The following is an 18934-nucleotide window of genomic DNA, read 5'->3' as shown; positions in this document are numbered from 1 at the left end:
GGGACGCCTGGGACAGAGCAGCTGGGGTGCTGCTGGGTTGGTCCCGCAGCGCCGCTCCTCGGCGCTACTGGACGAACCCGGCAGCACCCCAGCTGCTCTGCCCCAGGTGTTCCCAAGTCAGCCGCTGCTGAAACTGACCAGTGGCTGACTACAGGAAGCCCGAGGCAGAGCAGCTCTGCCTCGGGCTTTCTGTACTCAGCCGCTGGTCAGTTTCAGCAGCGGCTGACTTGGGGACGCCTGGGGCAGAGTAGCTGGGGTGCTGCTGGGTTGGTCCAGTAGCGCTGGACCTCGGCGCTGTGGGACCAACCCGGCAGCCCCCCAGTTGCTCTACCCCAGGCGTCGGCAAGAAAAGCCTGGTTTGCTGGGGGGGGGGAGACGCACTAGCTGCACCCCCCCCCCCAGCAGACCAGGGAGAAGGGGAGCGGTTTTTCTCACTGCTGAGGACGCGGACGGTGGGACTGCAGCGCGTCTCGGTGGTCCCACCGTCCGCGTCCTCCACGGCGAGAAAAGCCGCTCCGCGTCTCCCTGGTCTGCTGGGGGGGAAGCGCCCCCCCCCCCCGCGCCGCCGGAGGCGGCGACAGTGGGGGAGGCACCCCGCACTAGCTGCGCCCCCCCCCAGTTCGTAACTAGGGGTCCGACTTAAGTCGGACTGACGTAACCCGTGGACTGCCTGTATTCCAAAATAACAAAGAGCACGTCTTTGCTGCAAGCCATTATTTTTAAATTATGTCGAGCTGGAGGAGTTCTTACGCTGACTCCTGTAACTCTCATTTTACAAGGAGTAAGAGTGTTCTTCCTTCGACTTCCTTCTGTGTAGACACCGCCAAAAGCCAAAATAAGCTATTTCAACTTGCTTAAGCTATGCAACTGACGTAGCGGAAGTTGCGTAGCTTAATTTGAGTTTTGCCCTGCTGTGTAGATGTACCCAAAATTATTTTAGAAGTGCAAAACTTTATGAGACCTACTGGAATACACATTGTACCTATCTTCATATAATAAGTGTTAATAAAAATTAGCAAATACAGCTGAACAGACACACATTAGAAACATACTGTATTTTGAAGCAATACTGGGCGTTGGAGTGGTTTGCAACCTAAGATGCATATATGTGAAGTCTTTTAAAAGAATTACCAAAGTGGTTTCATTTGTTTACCTTAGTATCTCTTTAAAATGAGCCTACTGCTAATTATGGTTTTCATCATTATCTACTAATTATAAGGGCAGAGACTGGTTTACTAAAACAATTGGCAACATAAATAACAACAAAAAGAAACTCCCAAGAACCTCTTCACAGACTGGAGGAAAGTGCAAACAGGAAGGAGACAGGAGACAGGCTTTTGAGAGCCGATAGTAGGCAAGCCAAATCAGCAGGGCAACTTTTAGATTAAATGTTGTCATTTACTAGAAGCCTTTTTCCCCCCTTTCTCAGTGCATTCCCCTAGACACTGGATAAGAGTACTGCACAATTTCTGATAAACACAGGAGCGGATGACGCTACTCGACTTCCTGCCTAATGCACTGGGAGTGCACAGCAGCAGATAGCATTAAATGCTGCTAAAAAAAATGGATTTTTTACTATATGATTCCAAAAGGCAGGATAGAAAAACAGCTTTCAGATGTTATTTCCCTTATATGCATTCTGGAAGACTTATCCAGCGTTGTTCAGGTCCTTCATAGCAGAGGCTTGGAGGTGTGTAGGGTGCAGGAGTCAGTGCAGAGGCTTGGGGATGTGGGGGTATGCAGGAGTCAGAGTTACGAGATAAGGACTGTTTCAGGACACAGGGTATGGAATGCAGGAGTTGAGGGGGCCTCATGGCTGGGGGTGCAGGAGTAAGGGCTGGGGGCTGGAAGGTGTGGTGGGGCTCTAGGAAGGGGGTGGAATGCTCAGGGGAGATGGGGGCGGGGGTGCTGGCTTCTCCTCTGGACTGGTCTGGGGCAGGGACTGCACAGTCCACCCGCTGGCCCAGGGTGGGTGCTGTGCAGTCTGCTCACCAGCTTCTCCCCAGGGCCTGGCCTGCAGTTGGGGGGGGTGGGGGGGAAGGAGAAGGGGAGAGATAGCCTGCCCACCAACTTCTCCCCAGGGCAGTCTGGGGCAGCAGGGGCTGCACTGACCAGCTGGCAGCTGCTTCCTGGGGGAGCTGGGGTGGAAAGGAGCTGTGCTTCTGGCCAGTGGATGCTCCCCAGGCTGGGTGCCTGCTGCGCCCATGTGGCCATTCGTGAGTATAACCATCCCTGTTATCACACTCCTTTCCTTACCATTTAATGAGAAACAATTTTGTTCCATGCATATCCCATTTTCTTGGCACAACCAAACCCTGACCTTGCTTTAAAGTTAACATTAACAGAAAGCTGCATACCAAATTTGGGTATTCTAGCTCCTACCATTTAAGAGCAGTGCTTGAACAAATGGACTCAGACAAACAGACAGGCAGACACACAAACTCTCAAATATATTAGACTAGCTTGAGTTACCCGGTGTTGCTCGGGGAACCGGAGGAACAAAATGTAGAAAAACAGTAGTCTATTATCTTTTTTGAGTGGTAGAAAAGTTGCACTGATTTCTATAGGGATTAAAATATTGGTCTGCGTCATCCCCGGAGGGGAAGGGATGCAACCCCAGCTGGAGGGGAGGATACACGCGGGAGGTGCGCCCCAGCTCGCACCCGCTACTGCAGGTGCCACCCGAGCTGTTGTGCACATGGGGGTTGGTGCATTGCGTGCCGGCACGGGGGGAGGGAGAAGGGGAGCAAGGGAGAGGATCGCTAATGTAACCTCATGGGCAGGAGGGGGTGAGTCCCAGATGGCGCTGGGGGCTACAGGTGGCGGGCACGGGACCTAGGGTGGGCGGGGCAGCACACAGCACAGCGGGTTACTTTCTGATTTTTACAGCCTGAGCTTGGGCCTGATTGGGTCTAAAAGTACCTTAAAACCTTCTCCTGGATGACAGGTTATCCCATGCAAAGTTTGGTTGCGGTAGCTCTTATAGTGTCCAAGTTATTAGCGCACAAACTTACAAACATTCTCCTTTATATATTAGATGTGCCAGGATTAGGGATTTAAGTGACTAGCTGACTGGTCGCTTCCCCTTCCCTCCATCAGAGGCAGCAAGGAGTGGGGGGAGCCATCTTAAAAGTTGGTTCCTCCCAGCACCATCTCCGCAGGGAGCAGGGGAGGCAGGGAGGTAGTGGGGACCGGGCACAAGCCAGGAATCAGCTGATTCCCAGCTCACACCTAGTCTCAGATGCACCTCTGCTTTTTAAATGTATTGAGAGCCTACTGGTTCTTAACACATTTAAAAGGCTAAAGTACGGCAGGGAGGACCCAGTGCGAACTGGGACAGCTCATTTCCAGTTCACGCAGGGCCCGCCCCCCCGCCCCCCGCCAGCTGTACGCTAGCCTTTTAAATGGATTAATCCATTTAAAATATTAAAGCCAGTAGGAGGGACTTAAGAATTCTTTGAGGGAGTCAACAAGCATATGGACAAGGGGGACCCAGTGGATATAGTGTACTTATATTTCCAGAAAGCTTTTGACAAGGTCCCTCACCAAAAATTATTAAGTAAGCTGTCATGTGAAGAGCAGGAAAGTCCTCTCATGGACTGATAATGGATAAAAGGCAAGAAAACAAAGGGTAGAAATCAATGGTCAGTTTTTAGAATGGAGAGAGGTAACTAGTAGCATGCTGCAGAAGTTTGTATTCGGACCAATCCTATTCAACATATTCACGTATGATCTGGAAAAAGGACTAATAATTGAGATGGCAAAATTTTCAGATGACACTAAACTGCAAAATAGTGAAGTCCAAAGCAGAAGGTGAAGAACTTCAAGAGGATTCACAAAACTACGTGATTGGGCAACAAATTGTCAAATGAATTTTAATGTTAATAAGTTCAAAATAATGCATATTAGAAAACATAATCCCAACTGTACATACAAAATAATGGAGGCTAAATTAACTATTACCATTCAACAGAGAGATCTTGCAATCATTGCTTTCTGAAAACACCAATTCAATGTGCAGCAGGAGTCAAAACAGTATATTTAATTTAAAAAGTGATAGCGAAAGAGACAGAATATCTTATTCATCATCATCAAAAACCATGGGCTCAGCACTTCCCTCACTATTTCCTTCCATCTTTCCCTGTCTGGTGCAGAGTGACTTAGTTTCTGGAGATTAGCTCCACACCAATCTACTATATCTTCTACCCATTCTCTGTGGGGTCTGCCTCTCCTATTCAGACCGTCCATTATGCCGAATACCAGGGTCTTAACTTTTCGTTTGTTGATCATTCTGCAAATATGCCTGAATAGCTGTAACTTACGCTGTATAACCTTCTGCGGAAGGTTCTCTTTCGGCTGTATCTTGCTATATAATTCCTCGTTGGTGACCTTCTGCATCCATCTTATTCTCAGGATCTTTCTATAACAACTCCTCTTGAACGCCAATATTCTTCTCTTCAAATCTTTCGTTATCACCCATGTCTCACATCCGTACAACATGCTGCTAAGTACACACGTTTTCAAGACACTCAGCTTCGTTCCTAAGCTAATTTCCAGATCTTATCCATCACCTTCAAACTCGCTCTTGCCTTTGCTATTCTAGTAGCTATTTCCTTCTTACAGTCTATATCATACATCATGTTGCTCCCCAAATATGTGAACTTCTCTATATTCTCTAGTTCGATCCCATCTACACTGATTGTCCTTACTATTTCCTTCTCTCCAAATACCATTGTATTCATTTTATCTTATTGCCTATGTACACTCACATCGTGAATACTGCGTACAGATGTGGTTGCATCATCTCAAAAACAGTAGCTTGGCATTGGAAAAGATTCAGAAAATGGCAACAAAAATGATTAGGAGTTTGGAATAACTGCCATATGAAGAGATATTAATAACATTCGGACTTTAATCTTAGAAAAGAGACTAAGACGGGATATGAAAGAAGTCTATAAAATCATGACTGATGTGGAGAAGGTAAATAAGGATAAGTTTATTTACTTGTTCCCATAAAACAACAAGTAGGGGTCACCAAATGAAATTAATAGGTAGCAGGTTTAAAACAAAAGGAAGTATTTCTTCATGTAATGCACAGCCACCCAGTGAAACTCCTGGACAGAGGATGTTGTGAAGACCGGGGATTTAACAGAGTTCAGAAAAGAACTAGATAAATTCATGGAAGTTAGGTCCATCAATGGCCATTAGCCAAGATGAGTAGGAATGGTTAGGGGGGTATCACTTGATTCCCTGTTCTGTTCATTTCCTCCGGGGCACCTGGCATTGGTTTGTCAGAGGTCAGGATACTTGGCTTCATTGACCTCTGGTCTGATTCAGTATGGCTGTTCTTATGTATTTTGTCAGATAATTTTAGGTTAATTTGTCCTTGTTGTTTAGAGATAAACAAACGGAGTGCAAATCATAGAATCATAGAATACTAGGACAGGAAGGGACCTCGAGAGGTCATCGAGTCCAGTCCCCTGCCCTCATGGCAGGACCAAATACTGTCTAGACCATCCCTGATAGACATTTATCTAACCTATTCTTAAATATCTCCAGAGATGGGGATTCCACAACCTCCCTGGGCAATTTATTCCAGTGTTTGACCACCCTGACAGATAGGAACTTTTTCCTAATGTCAAACTTAAACCTCCCTTGCTGCAGTTTAAGCCCATTGCTTCTTGTTCTATCCTCAGAGGCCAAGATGAATGGATTCAAAGGGAAGTGTTGAGTAACAATTCAGAAGAAACTGCAGAATTTGTGCTTATTTAATAAAAGAGCTCGTTTTTGTTCTTAAGTTAGACTGTTATTCAAGCCTATCCAAAAATTCCTACCTTTTGATTATATAAAAGTTGTGGGATTAGGTAGGAGGAATTTTCCTCTCATACTAAAACATAATTCATCTGGGGGAGTAGATGAGTAGTACTTAGAAAATGTATTTATAGCCTGTAGCTCAGCATTCACAGTTGAGGGAAGAGCACCCTAAAAAGAATCTGATGTTAAATGGCGATTCCACTTATAACCCAACAGGACAGGTTGTCAAGAACTAGACAGCAAACAGAAAAATCAGAAGGAAATTAATCCGATAGCTAAAGGGAGGATAAAAAGAGGAAAGATACAAACACTCAATACAAAACCAAAATGCAGAAAACAAAATTAACTAAGAAACCAAAGGATAAGAAGAAATGTCTCAACCCAGTGTGAGTGAGTACGGGCTAGGGACAACAAGTGATAGAGAGGAAGGGAATGGAGAGGGTTGAGCCTTAAGGAAGGGGTGGGGTCTTGAGGAAGGGATGGGGTAGATCTTGGCTTACCCTGACATTTAAAAAGTGATCTTGGATGTAAAAAGGTTGGAGACCACTGATCTACTGCATTTCTTTTGTGGAGAAACTTGGCTATCTTCTCACAGAAAGATCAGGTTGAGCTAATGGCACAATCTACCTTTTATAGAACCATTTGGCATTTTATTCCAATTTCTCATTATCTCTATGTCCTTAACTACTTTTTCTTTCAAAATTTGTTCCATGACCTTGTATATATTTGAGGTCAAACTAATTTTTATTTCTTAAAAAAGGTACCACATTAGCAATTCTCCAGTCATAGGATACTATCCCCAAGTTGATAGATTCATTAAGAATACTTGCTATTGGGTTTGAAAATTTTGTATTAGATCCTTTAATATTCTTGACTAGAGATTATCTGGACCCACTGATTTGGCCCATTAAACTGTTTGAATTTGTTCTCCACCTCAAACTGATTGCAGAACTAAAAATACGTGGTCACTTAGGTACAAGTGATCATGACCTGATCCTATATATAATGTGCAAACTCAATGAAAGCCGGACCATTAATTTATACACATGGTGCTTTCAAAAGGCCAGTTTCACAAAGCTAAAAACAATTATGAGTCAAAACAAATGGCAGGAAGAATTGAATCAGAAAAATGTGAATTATAATTGGGAATCATTTAGGGACACCTTATTACAGGGGTCTCCAACCTTTTTAAGCATGAGATCACTTTTTGAATGTAAGAACAATCCAAGATCTACCTCAAATCCAAATACCCTTGCCCCTACCTCTGAGGACCTGCCCACTCTGTTCTCCTTCCCCTCTCCCCTCACTTTCACCAGGCAGGGGCAGAGGGTTGGGATTCAGGCTCTGATCTTGGATTAAGGGATCTGGAATGCAAGAGAGGCTCTGAGCTGATCTTGGGGCCAAGATCTATCAGTACAACCCAATCTACTGGTTGGTGACCCAAAAGCCACAATTCAGGAAGAAGGCTATCCTGGTAAAAAACAAACAAAAACCAAAAACAACAACAAAACCCCACCAGGTTCAGTGGGAAACGAAGGCAGCTGTACAAATGAAAAGATAATATACAACAAAAGGAAGAAAAGGGGAAGTTGATAGTAATGAAAATAAATCAGAAGTTCAGAACTGCAGAAAATCAACAAATGGAAGCCAAGGGATAAGGAGAAATCTATGGCTAGCGCATTAAAGGTAGTTTTTAAATATATTAGGAACAAAAAGAATCCTGAAGTGGTTAGGGGATGTGAATGGGTAACCGGTTACGCAGTAAACACCACTGTTAATGGGTAGTGCTTACCAGGTAATGATTAACCTTTACCCAGGAGTAGCCTGCTGCAGCAGAGGGCTGCTCCAGCTTGCATGGGGACAGAAGCGGCAGCAGGGTGGTGGGGGGGGGCAGTTGGCTCCCAGCCTATGCAAGGGGGAAGGGAGGGAGGGCAGTTCCCACTTCTGGGTCCACACGAGACTGCCAATTCACAGCCCACAAGTAGGGTTGCCAGATGGTTGAAACAAAAATACTGATCGCCCCCCCCCAAAAAAAAACAGTGGGAAAAAAATTCTGTTGGGGGGGGAGGGGAAGAAAGGGAGGGAGACCAAATAAAACAGCATGTTCCCTTTAAGAGTGAGTGAAGGGATAGGAACAGGGGAGCAGTTGAGCACTAAGACCCAGAGGAAGCATTGCTTACCCTAGGTCTTTTGGCCAGCAGCCATTTTGTGCCAGCAGCCTTGGGGAACCAGTAAGCATGGGGTTGGGGGTGTTGGGGACCACGGGGAACTCGGGGGGAGGGGGGGAGGAAGCCAGGCACTGAGTGTTTGTATGGTTGCAAGATGCCCAGCATTTTCACCTCCTGGCCGGGGAAAAATTCAGAGAATATCAAACATCTCAGGTGTCCAGTATTCTCTGAATTTTTTTTAACCGGACTGGAGGCAAAAATACCAGACTGTCCAGGTGAATACTGGACACCTGGAACCCCCACCCACAAGGGCAGGAAGCTAGCAATCCACACTGGGCTGTAAGCAGCTGGGCTGGAGCATCCTCTGCCCATGGTACCGGGAGGGGGAGAAAAGGGGAAGGGAGCTCCAAGCCCACCTACCCCCCATTTAATCAGTTAACTGGTTAAACGTAACATTTAACCAGTTAGCTAATTAAAAAGGATTTTACATCCCTAATGGACCAAAACCACTATTACCAAATGGAAATGGTAGAATTATCAATAAAGAGTAACTTGATTATAGTCTAAAAGCACCTACATGTGAAATAATTATTCAATAATGGGCTCTCCAATCTAGAAAAGAAAGACATAAAGCAAACCAATGGTGGGAAGCTGAAGCTGGACAAATTCAGAGATAAAAATAAAGTGTAAAATGTTGACAGTGAGAGTAGATTAAATCAGTAGAATAATTAATTAGAACAATTTACCAAGGGTCATTGATTTTCTATCTCTGCCAACTTTTAAATAAAGATTGGATATTTTCTAAAAAATAATATGTAGGAATTATTTTGGGGAAGTTGTATGGCTCAGGCTATGCAGGAGGTCAGACTAGATGACCACAATGTCCCTTGTAGTCTTAGAATCTAGGAATAATTTAGAGCAAAACTGGATAATCATAACATTAGACTAAGGGAGCCTAAACTGCTACATTTTGCATACCTTAAACAGACAATGCCAACTTTAAACTTATGACAAATGTCTGATATACAACTTTCATTAATAAATTACTGAAACAAGTCATCATTTTCTTTCATAATTACAGTAGAAAAGCTTCGTAAGTGCAGCCACAACAAGATCTAAAATTTAAGGACTCAAAAATGTAGGCATAAGTGAATACTAATCAACGTATTCACTCATTAACATTATGAAACTAAATACTATCAGTTTGGTAAATCAAATCCTGAAAAGCTTAAATTAAGCAGGGACCTTGCTTGACAACTAAAAATTGAAGACATTATACAGGGAAATAATTCTGGAATGAAGCAGACAAAGCTTCAATGGAAAGAATAGGGCTAAACAATAGATTTTAAATATGTCTTCTGAGTAAATACTATGCCAGAAGGGCTACTTTCTCTCTTATATTCTGTATATATTAGAATATACTGCATAATGATAAGAAGCCTTTTCTCCTTCAGCAGAAAATAATTCAACTTATACTGCTAGCATTATGAAGGATACAATTAAGCGAACTCTAATGCAATACACAGTCACTATGGGTGTGTCTAGACTACCTAGTTTTGTCGACAAAAGTGGACTTTTGTCGACAAAACAATACCAGCGTCTACACTACCGCGGAGTTCTGTCGACATAACGTCGACAGAACTCCGCGGTTTTGTCGACGCTGGTATACTTCATTTTACGAGGCATAACACTTTCTGTCGACAGAACTCTGTCGACAGAAGGTGTTATTGCCTGTAACACTGCGTCCAGACTACGGAATTCTGTCGACAAAGCGGCTTGCTTTGTCGACAGAACTCCATATGTCTGGACGCAAATTGTCGACGGAAGTTTTGTCGACAGTATCTGTCGACAAAACTTCCGTCGACAAAACGCGGTAGTCTAGACGTACCCTCTGTAACTACTGTTAGACAGTATTTAGCTGGATGGGTAATTGGTTTAGTTTCACCTCTAAAACACTATTAAAGTTACCAGATGGTATCACATAAAACGGTCTTCTTAGTTCTATTTCTCATTAATTTTTCTAATTATTGAATGATATAATTAGAATCAAGGCAAGCTCACCTTTGTTTAAAAAAGAAAGCTTATTGTCCACTGTGATGCAGTTCTTCTTTACATGCTGAGAATATCAAAGTCTTTTCAACCTTAATATGTTTCTATAACCAAACTTTTTTAGGTGCAGCTGCTGCCTATAAGTTGTACCTATGTAAGTATACACAATTTTACATGGTGCCAAACCATTACAATCTCTTAGTTACAGTTTTTTATACTGTCCAGATTGAGTGACTGAAATCTTCATATGTTGGCTGTTTGATAGACTGAGATTAACAACTCATTTGTCTGGATCAGAAAAACCACCAACTTAATTGGTATTACCATTGGTAATCTCAGCTAACAGATCAAGTGATTGTCTAAAGAGATCAGAGCTAAGAGAACATCATGGAAATTTGTTCCTAAAAGACATAGGCAGGTGATATGGTGGCAAGGTAGGGTGAAATAATTTATATTATAAAGTAGCTTTGTTTCAGCAATTTAACAGAACTGAGATTATAGGAAACATATTGAAGATAAAGCTTGTCTCATTATTATGTACAGTAATTTTTTATCAACAACAGAATTGAATCCAGAATAAAACACGTAGTTTTCTGTGTTTCTTTTTCACTTGGTTCAGAGACCTTTCTTCAGCTAGACTTTGCGGATCCCAAGGCATACAAGGCAAGTACATAAAAAATGTTGATGTCTAACACACTATTTGTTTTAAGGAATCAAATGAAATAAGGGACCCATTTAACATCCACCCATATAGAAGAGAGAAAGATAACTGATCCTTTGGTCCTCTGTTCGATGAACTGAAATGAAGGACTATTTATAAAGTATCCTTTCAGCTTTGACTATAATCAACTATAATAACAAGATAGAAGTTGCAAAAAAATCTTTTTTGTTGAAACTACTTTTGTAATACTGCTTTTTAATAACCCTCATAATGGCCGAATTAGAAGGACCCCAACTGAAGTCATTCATCCCACATAAAACAAACATTACTTTTTCTTCTTAGCTTTGTTTTACAAGCTACATTATTTCCAGATGACGCTTGAGGGGCCTAAGGGTTTCAAGAATTAGATGCTTAAACAGACAGCTGCTTTCTATTTACCATATAAATCAAGGATAAATCAAAGAAGAATCTAAATACTGGACTTCATTTACCCCCATTATAGAGCACAATCTGAGAAGAGAATAGAAAGAGGAAAAATATCTCGTCAAGCAATTACAAAGTTTTATGTAGATTATTAACAAAGAAGGAGGAAATGCAGTGACATTTGTAGAAGCCTCGGCTTCCAACAACTTTAGATCTGCACAGCAGGTAAGAAATAATTCACTAGACTGGGAACTGGCCAGGAAAAATTCAGCTCTAAACAACAATCCTCACAAATCTATCAGGCTTTGCTACTGGTTTCTCAAATGCACAGCTTACTTTGTTCATATTGTTTAAACTTCCCTTTTTGACTATAAAAGTAGAACAATTTCTAGCTCTTGACTAATGCAGAAATATCACATTTTGGACTAGGCTTTGGAGGACTAATCACAAGATCATTTTTGTATTTTCAAAGGTTGGGTGATACAGGCAGTCCCCGGGTTACATGGATCCGACTTACATCGGATCCCTACTTACAAACGGGGTGAGGCAACCCCGCACTAGCTGCTTCCCCACAGCAGACCAGGGAGACTCAAAGCTCGCCCCCCCCCCCCCCCAGCAGACCAGGAGCGGCTTTTCTCAGCAGACACCTCAGCTTGAGAATAAAGGACTGAGGGAAGTGAGGTGTGGGAGAATAAAACTGAGCTCTGGAGAAATGTTTGGCTAGAGTTTCCCCTACAATATGTACCAGTTCCGACTTGCATACAAATTCAACTTAAGAACAAACCTACAGTCCCTATCTTGTACGTAACCCGGGGACTGCCTGTATATTCTCCCATATGAAAATATGTTGCAAAGGAAGTTTCTTGCACAGTTCATATAATTGGTCACATGGTGTTCAACACGTGGCACCAGAGTGCTTAAGAAAACACCAGGAATTTCTTAAGACCTACTTTAAAATGTGTCCAATAAATAAATGTTTAATAAAAGTACATATTGAGCAACTGTGTAGCTGCTCTACAGATCTTGTGGGATGAAAAAATAATTTTCGGTGGTTGTACAGCATCTTTCAGCTGAGGGATTTCCACACATCATCTAAGTAGAACCCCTACCAATCTACAGATATCCACTTTATATCCGCAGGTATCTGTATCCGTGACATGATGGACCTGCAATGTTCCCTTGGACACTCCAATGGCTGCCAGCACTCCCTCAGCTGGAGATGCATCCCTCTTGTGGCTATCCAAAGCTCATTTTTGCAGCTCTGGATGCAGATACAAATTTTGTATCTAGAATCCTACAAATTTGTGAATATCTGCTTTATATCTGTGGGTAACTACATCTGTGGATGTGGATATCTGCAGCTGTTTTCTGCAGATGTGGATACAGATACATTTTTTTTTATCAGCACAGGGCTCTATATAAATAACTCAGAGGTTTAATTGCTAGAGGATACTTATGGCCACTGACAAGCCTTTAACTGCCTCAGAAATGACATTTAAATGATATCCTCAAAGATGGGCTAGTTCAGAACTGGTACGTGTGCAAGGAATGTATATCTAGACTTCACTTTAGGAAACACCCACTTATTTTCTACCTCCTCAATAAAAATATCAAATTTTAAACAACTGAGTTACAAAAGTTTTCCCATGTGGTCAGTTACCAATTTACTTTGGCTGTTTGCAGAGAACCCAGCCAACTTGGAGACTGGTAGTTGGCTAGTGAGAAAATAAAAGATTGTTACAAGCCCAGATGCAGACATTTTTTGGGGTAGTGCGAGCCATGATAGGGGATGGTGGCTGCCCCATTCCCGGCCTTGCACTTGGGGGAGAGGAGGGGAAAATTAGCCCCAGACTTCCCCTAGCCAGCCAGAGCACATAGTCCTTCACCCCCTCCTCTTCCCCTCCCCCCCCCCCCCCCCCGCATACAGGCCCATGTAAAAAGAATTCAGCAGCCTCTGAGGAGAACTTCTGGAAATCTCATCCCAGTTACGGGTGTCAGTTTCAGAAATCTGCTTCTAAAAGCCTTCAACCAGACTCGCTGACGGGGGAGCTACTGCAGCAGTGCCTGGAGCCCTGAGCCCTTTGAACTGCCATGGGAGTGCCACTCCACAGGGCTCTGAGGGTTGGAAGGAAGGGGGGGAGACCCAATGCCACATTCTAGGTGTTGCTAAGAGATGTCTGTCTTTGGCCCCACTTCTGCCTGGGGCTTTGCCCCTTCTGGGCATGCGGAGATGGCCTCCCCACACCTTGCCCCTTGGTCCATGGTGTCTGTCAGCCCTGCTGCCTTCAAAAGCCACTCAACATCTAAGGTAGTATAGTAGTAAGCAGCAAGTAAAAGCACTGTGCTGCCATAAATCCCTATCCCTGTGATACATAGAACTGCAATTAAAATTAATTTAGACACTTAAACCTACATGACTGTGCACTGAATATGCAGAATGGACACCTGTCAATTTGTCAGAGTAAAAAATTATTTTTAAATTTAAAATTGTATTCCTTAGGGAGTTTTTCGACTTTTACCTAAACTAACCATTTCATAAAACTTGGGAGAGAATTCTAAAGATAGAAGATCTTTATTCTTAAAAACTTGATATAACTCCCCTCCACACACAGATATAACCACCCCATCCATTATTTAAGAATGTGTGCTAGCATTAAAATAATTTCTCATCCTACACAGATTTTCATTCAAACACCTCAAAGTGCTTTACATACATTAACTATTTAAGCTCCCCAACATTTCGGTGAGATAGATTTGATAGCTGGAGACTGACTGTGCCACTGAACACAGCCATTACTGTGCTGAAAGCTGTCAAATCAACTCTACTCAAGATTTTTAGGACAGGTCATGAAGATTCCTGTAGTTGAAAGAGGTCTTTGAACATGCCTAACTGTAATTGCCCAAAGTTGCAAAGGGTAGCCGTGTTAATCTGTAACTGAAAAAACCTAGACAACAAATATTTCTGCAGTACCTTAGAGACTAACAAAAAATGTAGAAGGTATCATGAGCATTCGTGGGTACAACTGAAGAAATGGGTTGTGTGTTGAAAACTTATGAGACCATCTACATTTTTTGTTAGTTTCTAAGGTACTGCAGAACTATTATTTGTTGTTTTTTAAATTTGCCCAAAGTTGGAATTTGACCAGGCATTCAAGTTAATTAGCCTCATGAAAAAATATATGAGATCTGTAACCACAAGCGCTCAGGAATTGTGTAATCTTGTATTCCAAAAATGGCATCTCTAGTGTAGTACCCACTTACAACATACTGGGACAAGGGCTCATTATAGGGATGTAAGCAACGAGTCAACCATCCAATACGCATAAGCTTATCCGATAGTTGAGTAGTGACTCGACTAGTTGCTTTCCTCCCCTTGCTGCATCAATCAGAGAGAGGAAGCAAGAGGGGGGAGCTGGCTTAATAGCTGGCTCCCCACAGCACCGTCTCCATGGGGGGGTGTAAGGGGCGCAGCAGGTGAACAGCGTGAGTGGGGACTGAAGCTCAGGTCACTTCCCCACTGCAGCCACTTCAGCCTTTGAAATGTACAAGGCTCTTGTACATTTCAAAGGCTGAAGTGGCCACAGCAGGAACCAGAGTGAGCGGGGGACTGCTTCAGTCCCTGCTGGCCCCGTGCTCCCTGCAGTGCCTGGGGGAACAGGAGCCAGTGCTATGGGGAGCTGGCTTAAAAGCCAGTTTCCCCAAGCACCAGCTCCACAGCAGGCAGCGGGGGAGGGTGGAACAGGAGAGGCTGCTATGAAGAAGCCCCTGTCCACAGGGGTCCCAGTGGGGAGCTGGGCCCCCCTGCAAATAGAAGCTGCTGCTGCCGCCACCAAGGACACTCTGTTCACGGCAGCCAGGGCTGGCCTTAGGCAGGGGCTGTTCCGGCGGCAGCTCCTGTCCACGGCCAGCCCTGGCTGCCATGAAGAGGGTCTGCTGTTGGAACAGCCTCTGTTCGCCACAAACAGGGGCTGTCCACCGCAAACAGGGGCTGCTGGACTCAGTGCAAGCTGGGACCCAGTAGTCCCGGCTCGCACGGATCACTGCACCTCTGCATTTTAAATGCAGTAAGAAGCTGGTGGCTCTTATTACATTTGAAATGCAGACCCACAAATGGGTGTCTCCCAGAGCCAGCACAAGCCAGGATTGCTCAGTCCCGGCTTAAGCCGGCTCCAGGAGCTACCCCCCGCTACAGCTCTGCCCTATCAACTAATCATATAGTCCACACAAATTATATCGACTATACAATTACCCTGATAACCACATTTTAACATCCTTAGTTCAGAACTGACCCAAAGGAAAGAGTGCCACTTAGAAAGTTAGAGCACTGACCCACTGAGATCCTTGCAAAGTTTAAAAGACATCTGGTTGTCCACGCTTGCCCCACTGAAAATGCTTTTAGACTTGTGACACTCTCTTTTAATACAATACACAATTATGTTTCTGATGCTGAGGTGTTTTTTGTTTTGCTTAACACCATGTTTTGAGTTACAAATCAGTCAAAATGGTAAAGGTTATTGTTTTACTTCTTCACAACAGACACAAATCAGAGAGCATAAAATCACTGGTGTTGTACAGAGTTACTCTGAAATATGGCATCACAGGTAGCAAGACTAAATAGGAGAAAAGGCTGATTGTTTACTCAATAACCTTAGCTAGCACTCTGCTTTTGAATAGCAAAATTGTTTGCGTATTGCATACTAACAATTTGGCCAGCATATGAGAGTCAAGAGATCTTGCCATTTAAATTAGCCATTTTGAGCCTGCAAAATATAATACATAGATAAAAAAGTAATAGTTCTAATAAATATTAGTGTGTTGAGACTAAAGTCTATCATGCTGACCAATACGGTTTGTTTACTTGAAAATCCCTATTCTGTCTGTATTCATCAGTTGTCGCTTATTTCAGACTTAGCAGGGTTTTTAGAGCAGGGACTGTTTGTTTTTTCCCCCTATTTGTACAGTGGCCAGTATGGGGTTCTGATTCATGACAGGAGTACCTAAGTGCTATGATAATACAAATAAATAAATATCTTCTAAAAGGTACATAGGCTTTTAAAAGCTTTAAATATGTGAAGATGAAGTTGCAAAGTTTGTAATATCCAAGAGTTTGGTTTCCTGAAACACTTACTAAAACTCAAGGTAAAATATAACCATATTTCCAGATCAAACTCAAAGCAATTTATAAATTAGAAAAAAAAATACATTTTTGCACAGATTTATAAAGTAAAATATAACAATGCAAATCAATATGAACCAGAGACATTTGAAAAGAATGTATAAATACTGCCATTTAAGTCTTGGAAAGAAGATTCTTTGTCATATAAATTAACAGTAAACAAGAATTTTTCTGACAGTCATGCAATGAATTTACATTGCCCCATCTGCAGATATTGTCTTGGAATAAAGGAGAAGCCATCCACAGAAGTGTGTGTGTGTTAAAAAACATTCAGCATTCACTGCTGTTTCAAAGATGCATAAGGAGCTGTTTCAATTTATTGATCTGCATATTATTTTAGGCCTTTTAAAATATTGGCAAATGCTAGATTTATTTTTGCTAAAGTATGCTTTTAACTATATATCTCTTAAATTCATCCAATTGCAACTCTCTTGAAAACTGCAAGCTGACAGGCTATGGAAGATTTCTTAGCTATGAATAGCTGTGGTTTTCTTTCACTATTTGTAAGTATATTTTTCATTTTCTTACTAAGTTTCAGACATGATGTCATTTTGAGAGGTTCCTATATTTTGGTGTTGGTGGTTGCCTCACTGTCACACACTTTGATAAACTTTTGCAGAATTTAGGGATGTTGCTGCTTCTATTTTGAGAAGTTCACTAAACAGTAAGCTCAATACTCACGTAATCAGGAAGTGGAGAGTCATCTGGACTGAGGGAACCTCTCAAGGTTTGTGTGGCTTGCTCCAAAACTTTGTTGTGTTTTTTAGACAGCAAAGAAAACAAACTGAAAAAGAAGACAAAAATCTGAAAATGTTTACTATAAGAATTCACAAGAGACCCTCTACTTCCAGCTCGCTAGAGTATTCACTTAGAGTAAATTTTCCATAATATTTCCTTGAATTAGGAGAGTTAAAGAAAAATACAAAGCAAATCAGTTTTATGAGTAATATGCTTCACATCTTAGACAAATGAGAAAGAACGTTGAATTCCATACTACAAAATATGGAGAAAGAATGTTAAGTTTTCATGCTTAAATATTCAGAAGTCTGGGAATAACAATGTTAAGACTGTTTGTGCAGTTTTAATTCTGCTCATGTGCATCTATAACAAGCTCACACTCTCAATACAATATACTTATTTTCCACAAACTTGGAGATGTATAGTAGCTTGTACATTGTCTATTTTTCTGTTTCAGTTTGTTAAAGTTTTAGTACATAAAAAACCCTACATTAACAAAGATATGTATTTTACTAATTTAGTCAGGACTCCCATACTTACATGTTTTCTTGTCAAGGAACAGCAGAGATTTCTGATGCAAATTAGAGGATGATGAACTACATTACATAAGTAATTCACCTTTGAATTTAGAGGGACTGTATGTCCTATGTATGTCTGCTTTTTAAAAAAACTATTTTTAACTTCTTATACTTTGGCTGGAAATTTCAAAATAATCTTAGTGACTTAATTCATCACAGAAAGCTCAATATGGACATTCCCTTATTCTCCTAAATCACTTTGGATTTTTAAAAAGTCCTGTGCTTAGTTTTTACTAGTATTCCCGAAACAAATTATTTTAGATGCCCTCCCTGGTATACATGCTATTCAGTGAGGAGAAACAAATATAAATGATCAATCTGTGATTGTATATATTCACAGACTAGCCCAGAAAAAATTACTGTAATAATCTAATCTGACCTGCATAACAAATACCATATCTCCCTAAATTAGTTCCTATTTCCAACTGAGCATTTATTAAAAAAAAAATCCTTGATTTAGAAAGTATGAGGGATGGGAAAATCCACTAAAACTCTTGGCAAATTACCAGTGGTTACCTACCCCCACTGTTAAAAAAGGTGCACTTTTATTTTTGGTCTAAATTAGTATGAGCTCCTGGGCAGTGAATTTACTGACTCAAGTTAACTACACAGATGAAAACACTACTTGAGAAGGAATGTACTTGAAAGAGACTGCTCTTTAGTTCCACTGGTGTTACTCTGTCAGTGTTTTCACTGTACCCAAAACTATTTTGTATACTGCCTACTCTTTCTCTTCAGGCTAAAAATTTCAGCAATCTGTCGTCATATGTAAAACCTACAAGTATCAATCTAAACTATTTTGTTGCCCTTCAAGATCTTTGTCAGTCTCTGTTACTACAAATCATTCTTTAGGTGAGCTGAGTGACACTGAACACAGTACATAATGGAACATCAAAGTGACACAATGGCCAAGAATGATGAGTTTTTGTATGTTTAACCTGATCTATTATCATTAAAATAATTAATTAGCAGTTGACTACTTCTTACTCTCACTTCATGCATGTAGACAGGCCCTTTTTTTGACTAGCCAACTGTTTTAATTTTTCAGATTTTGAAATTTTACACCCAGCAGCTCCTAAAAATAAAATCAAAGTTTATTTTCATTAAGGTTAACAAATGGATGTAAAAATTAGGTGGTTTGATGACTAAAACACTGGCATTTCAATAAAAGCTCTCAGTCACATTAAACTGACAAGTTCAGCTTTGTTTTTCGATATACAGGTATGTTGCTGGACACTGATATTTAAGTAGAGCATGACTATTAACAGGGCTCGATAAATTGCTGTTTCTACTTGCCTGTGGCGAGTAGATTTCAGCTGGTTGCCCT

The 18934-nt window shown here is 41.8% G+C and overlaps 1 protein-coding gene across 3 annotated transcripts in view; it reads right to left on the bottom strand.

Moving 5' to 3' along the window:
• DYM (dymeclin) overlaps nucleotides 1-18934 on the bottom strand; it is a 326106-nt gene that overhangs the window by 77150 nt on the left and 230022 nt on the right. For all 3 annotated transcript variants that reach the window (XM_075932691.2, XM_075932685.2, XM_075932689.2), the window contains one exon: nucleotides 16973-17075. In XM_075932691.2, coding sequence (XP_075788806.1) covers nucleotides 16973-17075 — 103 coding nt within the window. The remainder of the gene's footprint in view (nucleotides 1-16972; nucleotides 17076-18934) is intronic.

Source organism: Pelodiscus sinensis, chromosome 6 (assembly GCF_052426305.1).
Source record: "Pelodiscus sinensis isolate ZL-2025 chromosome 6, ASM5242630v1, whole genome shotgun sequence".
NCBI classification, from domain to species: Eukaryota; Metazoa; Chordata; order Testudines; family Trionychidae; genus Pelodiscus; species Pelodiscus sinensis.
The sequence above is the reverse complement of the archived record's forward strand: the minus strand, read 5'-3'. Positions and strand labels throughout refer to the sequence as shown.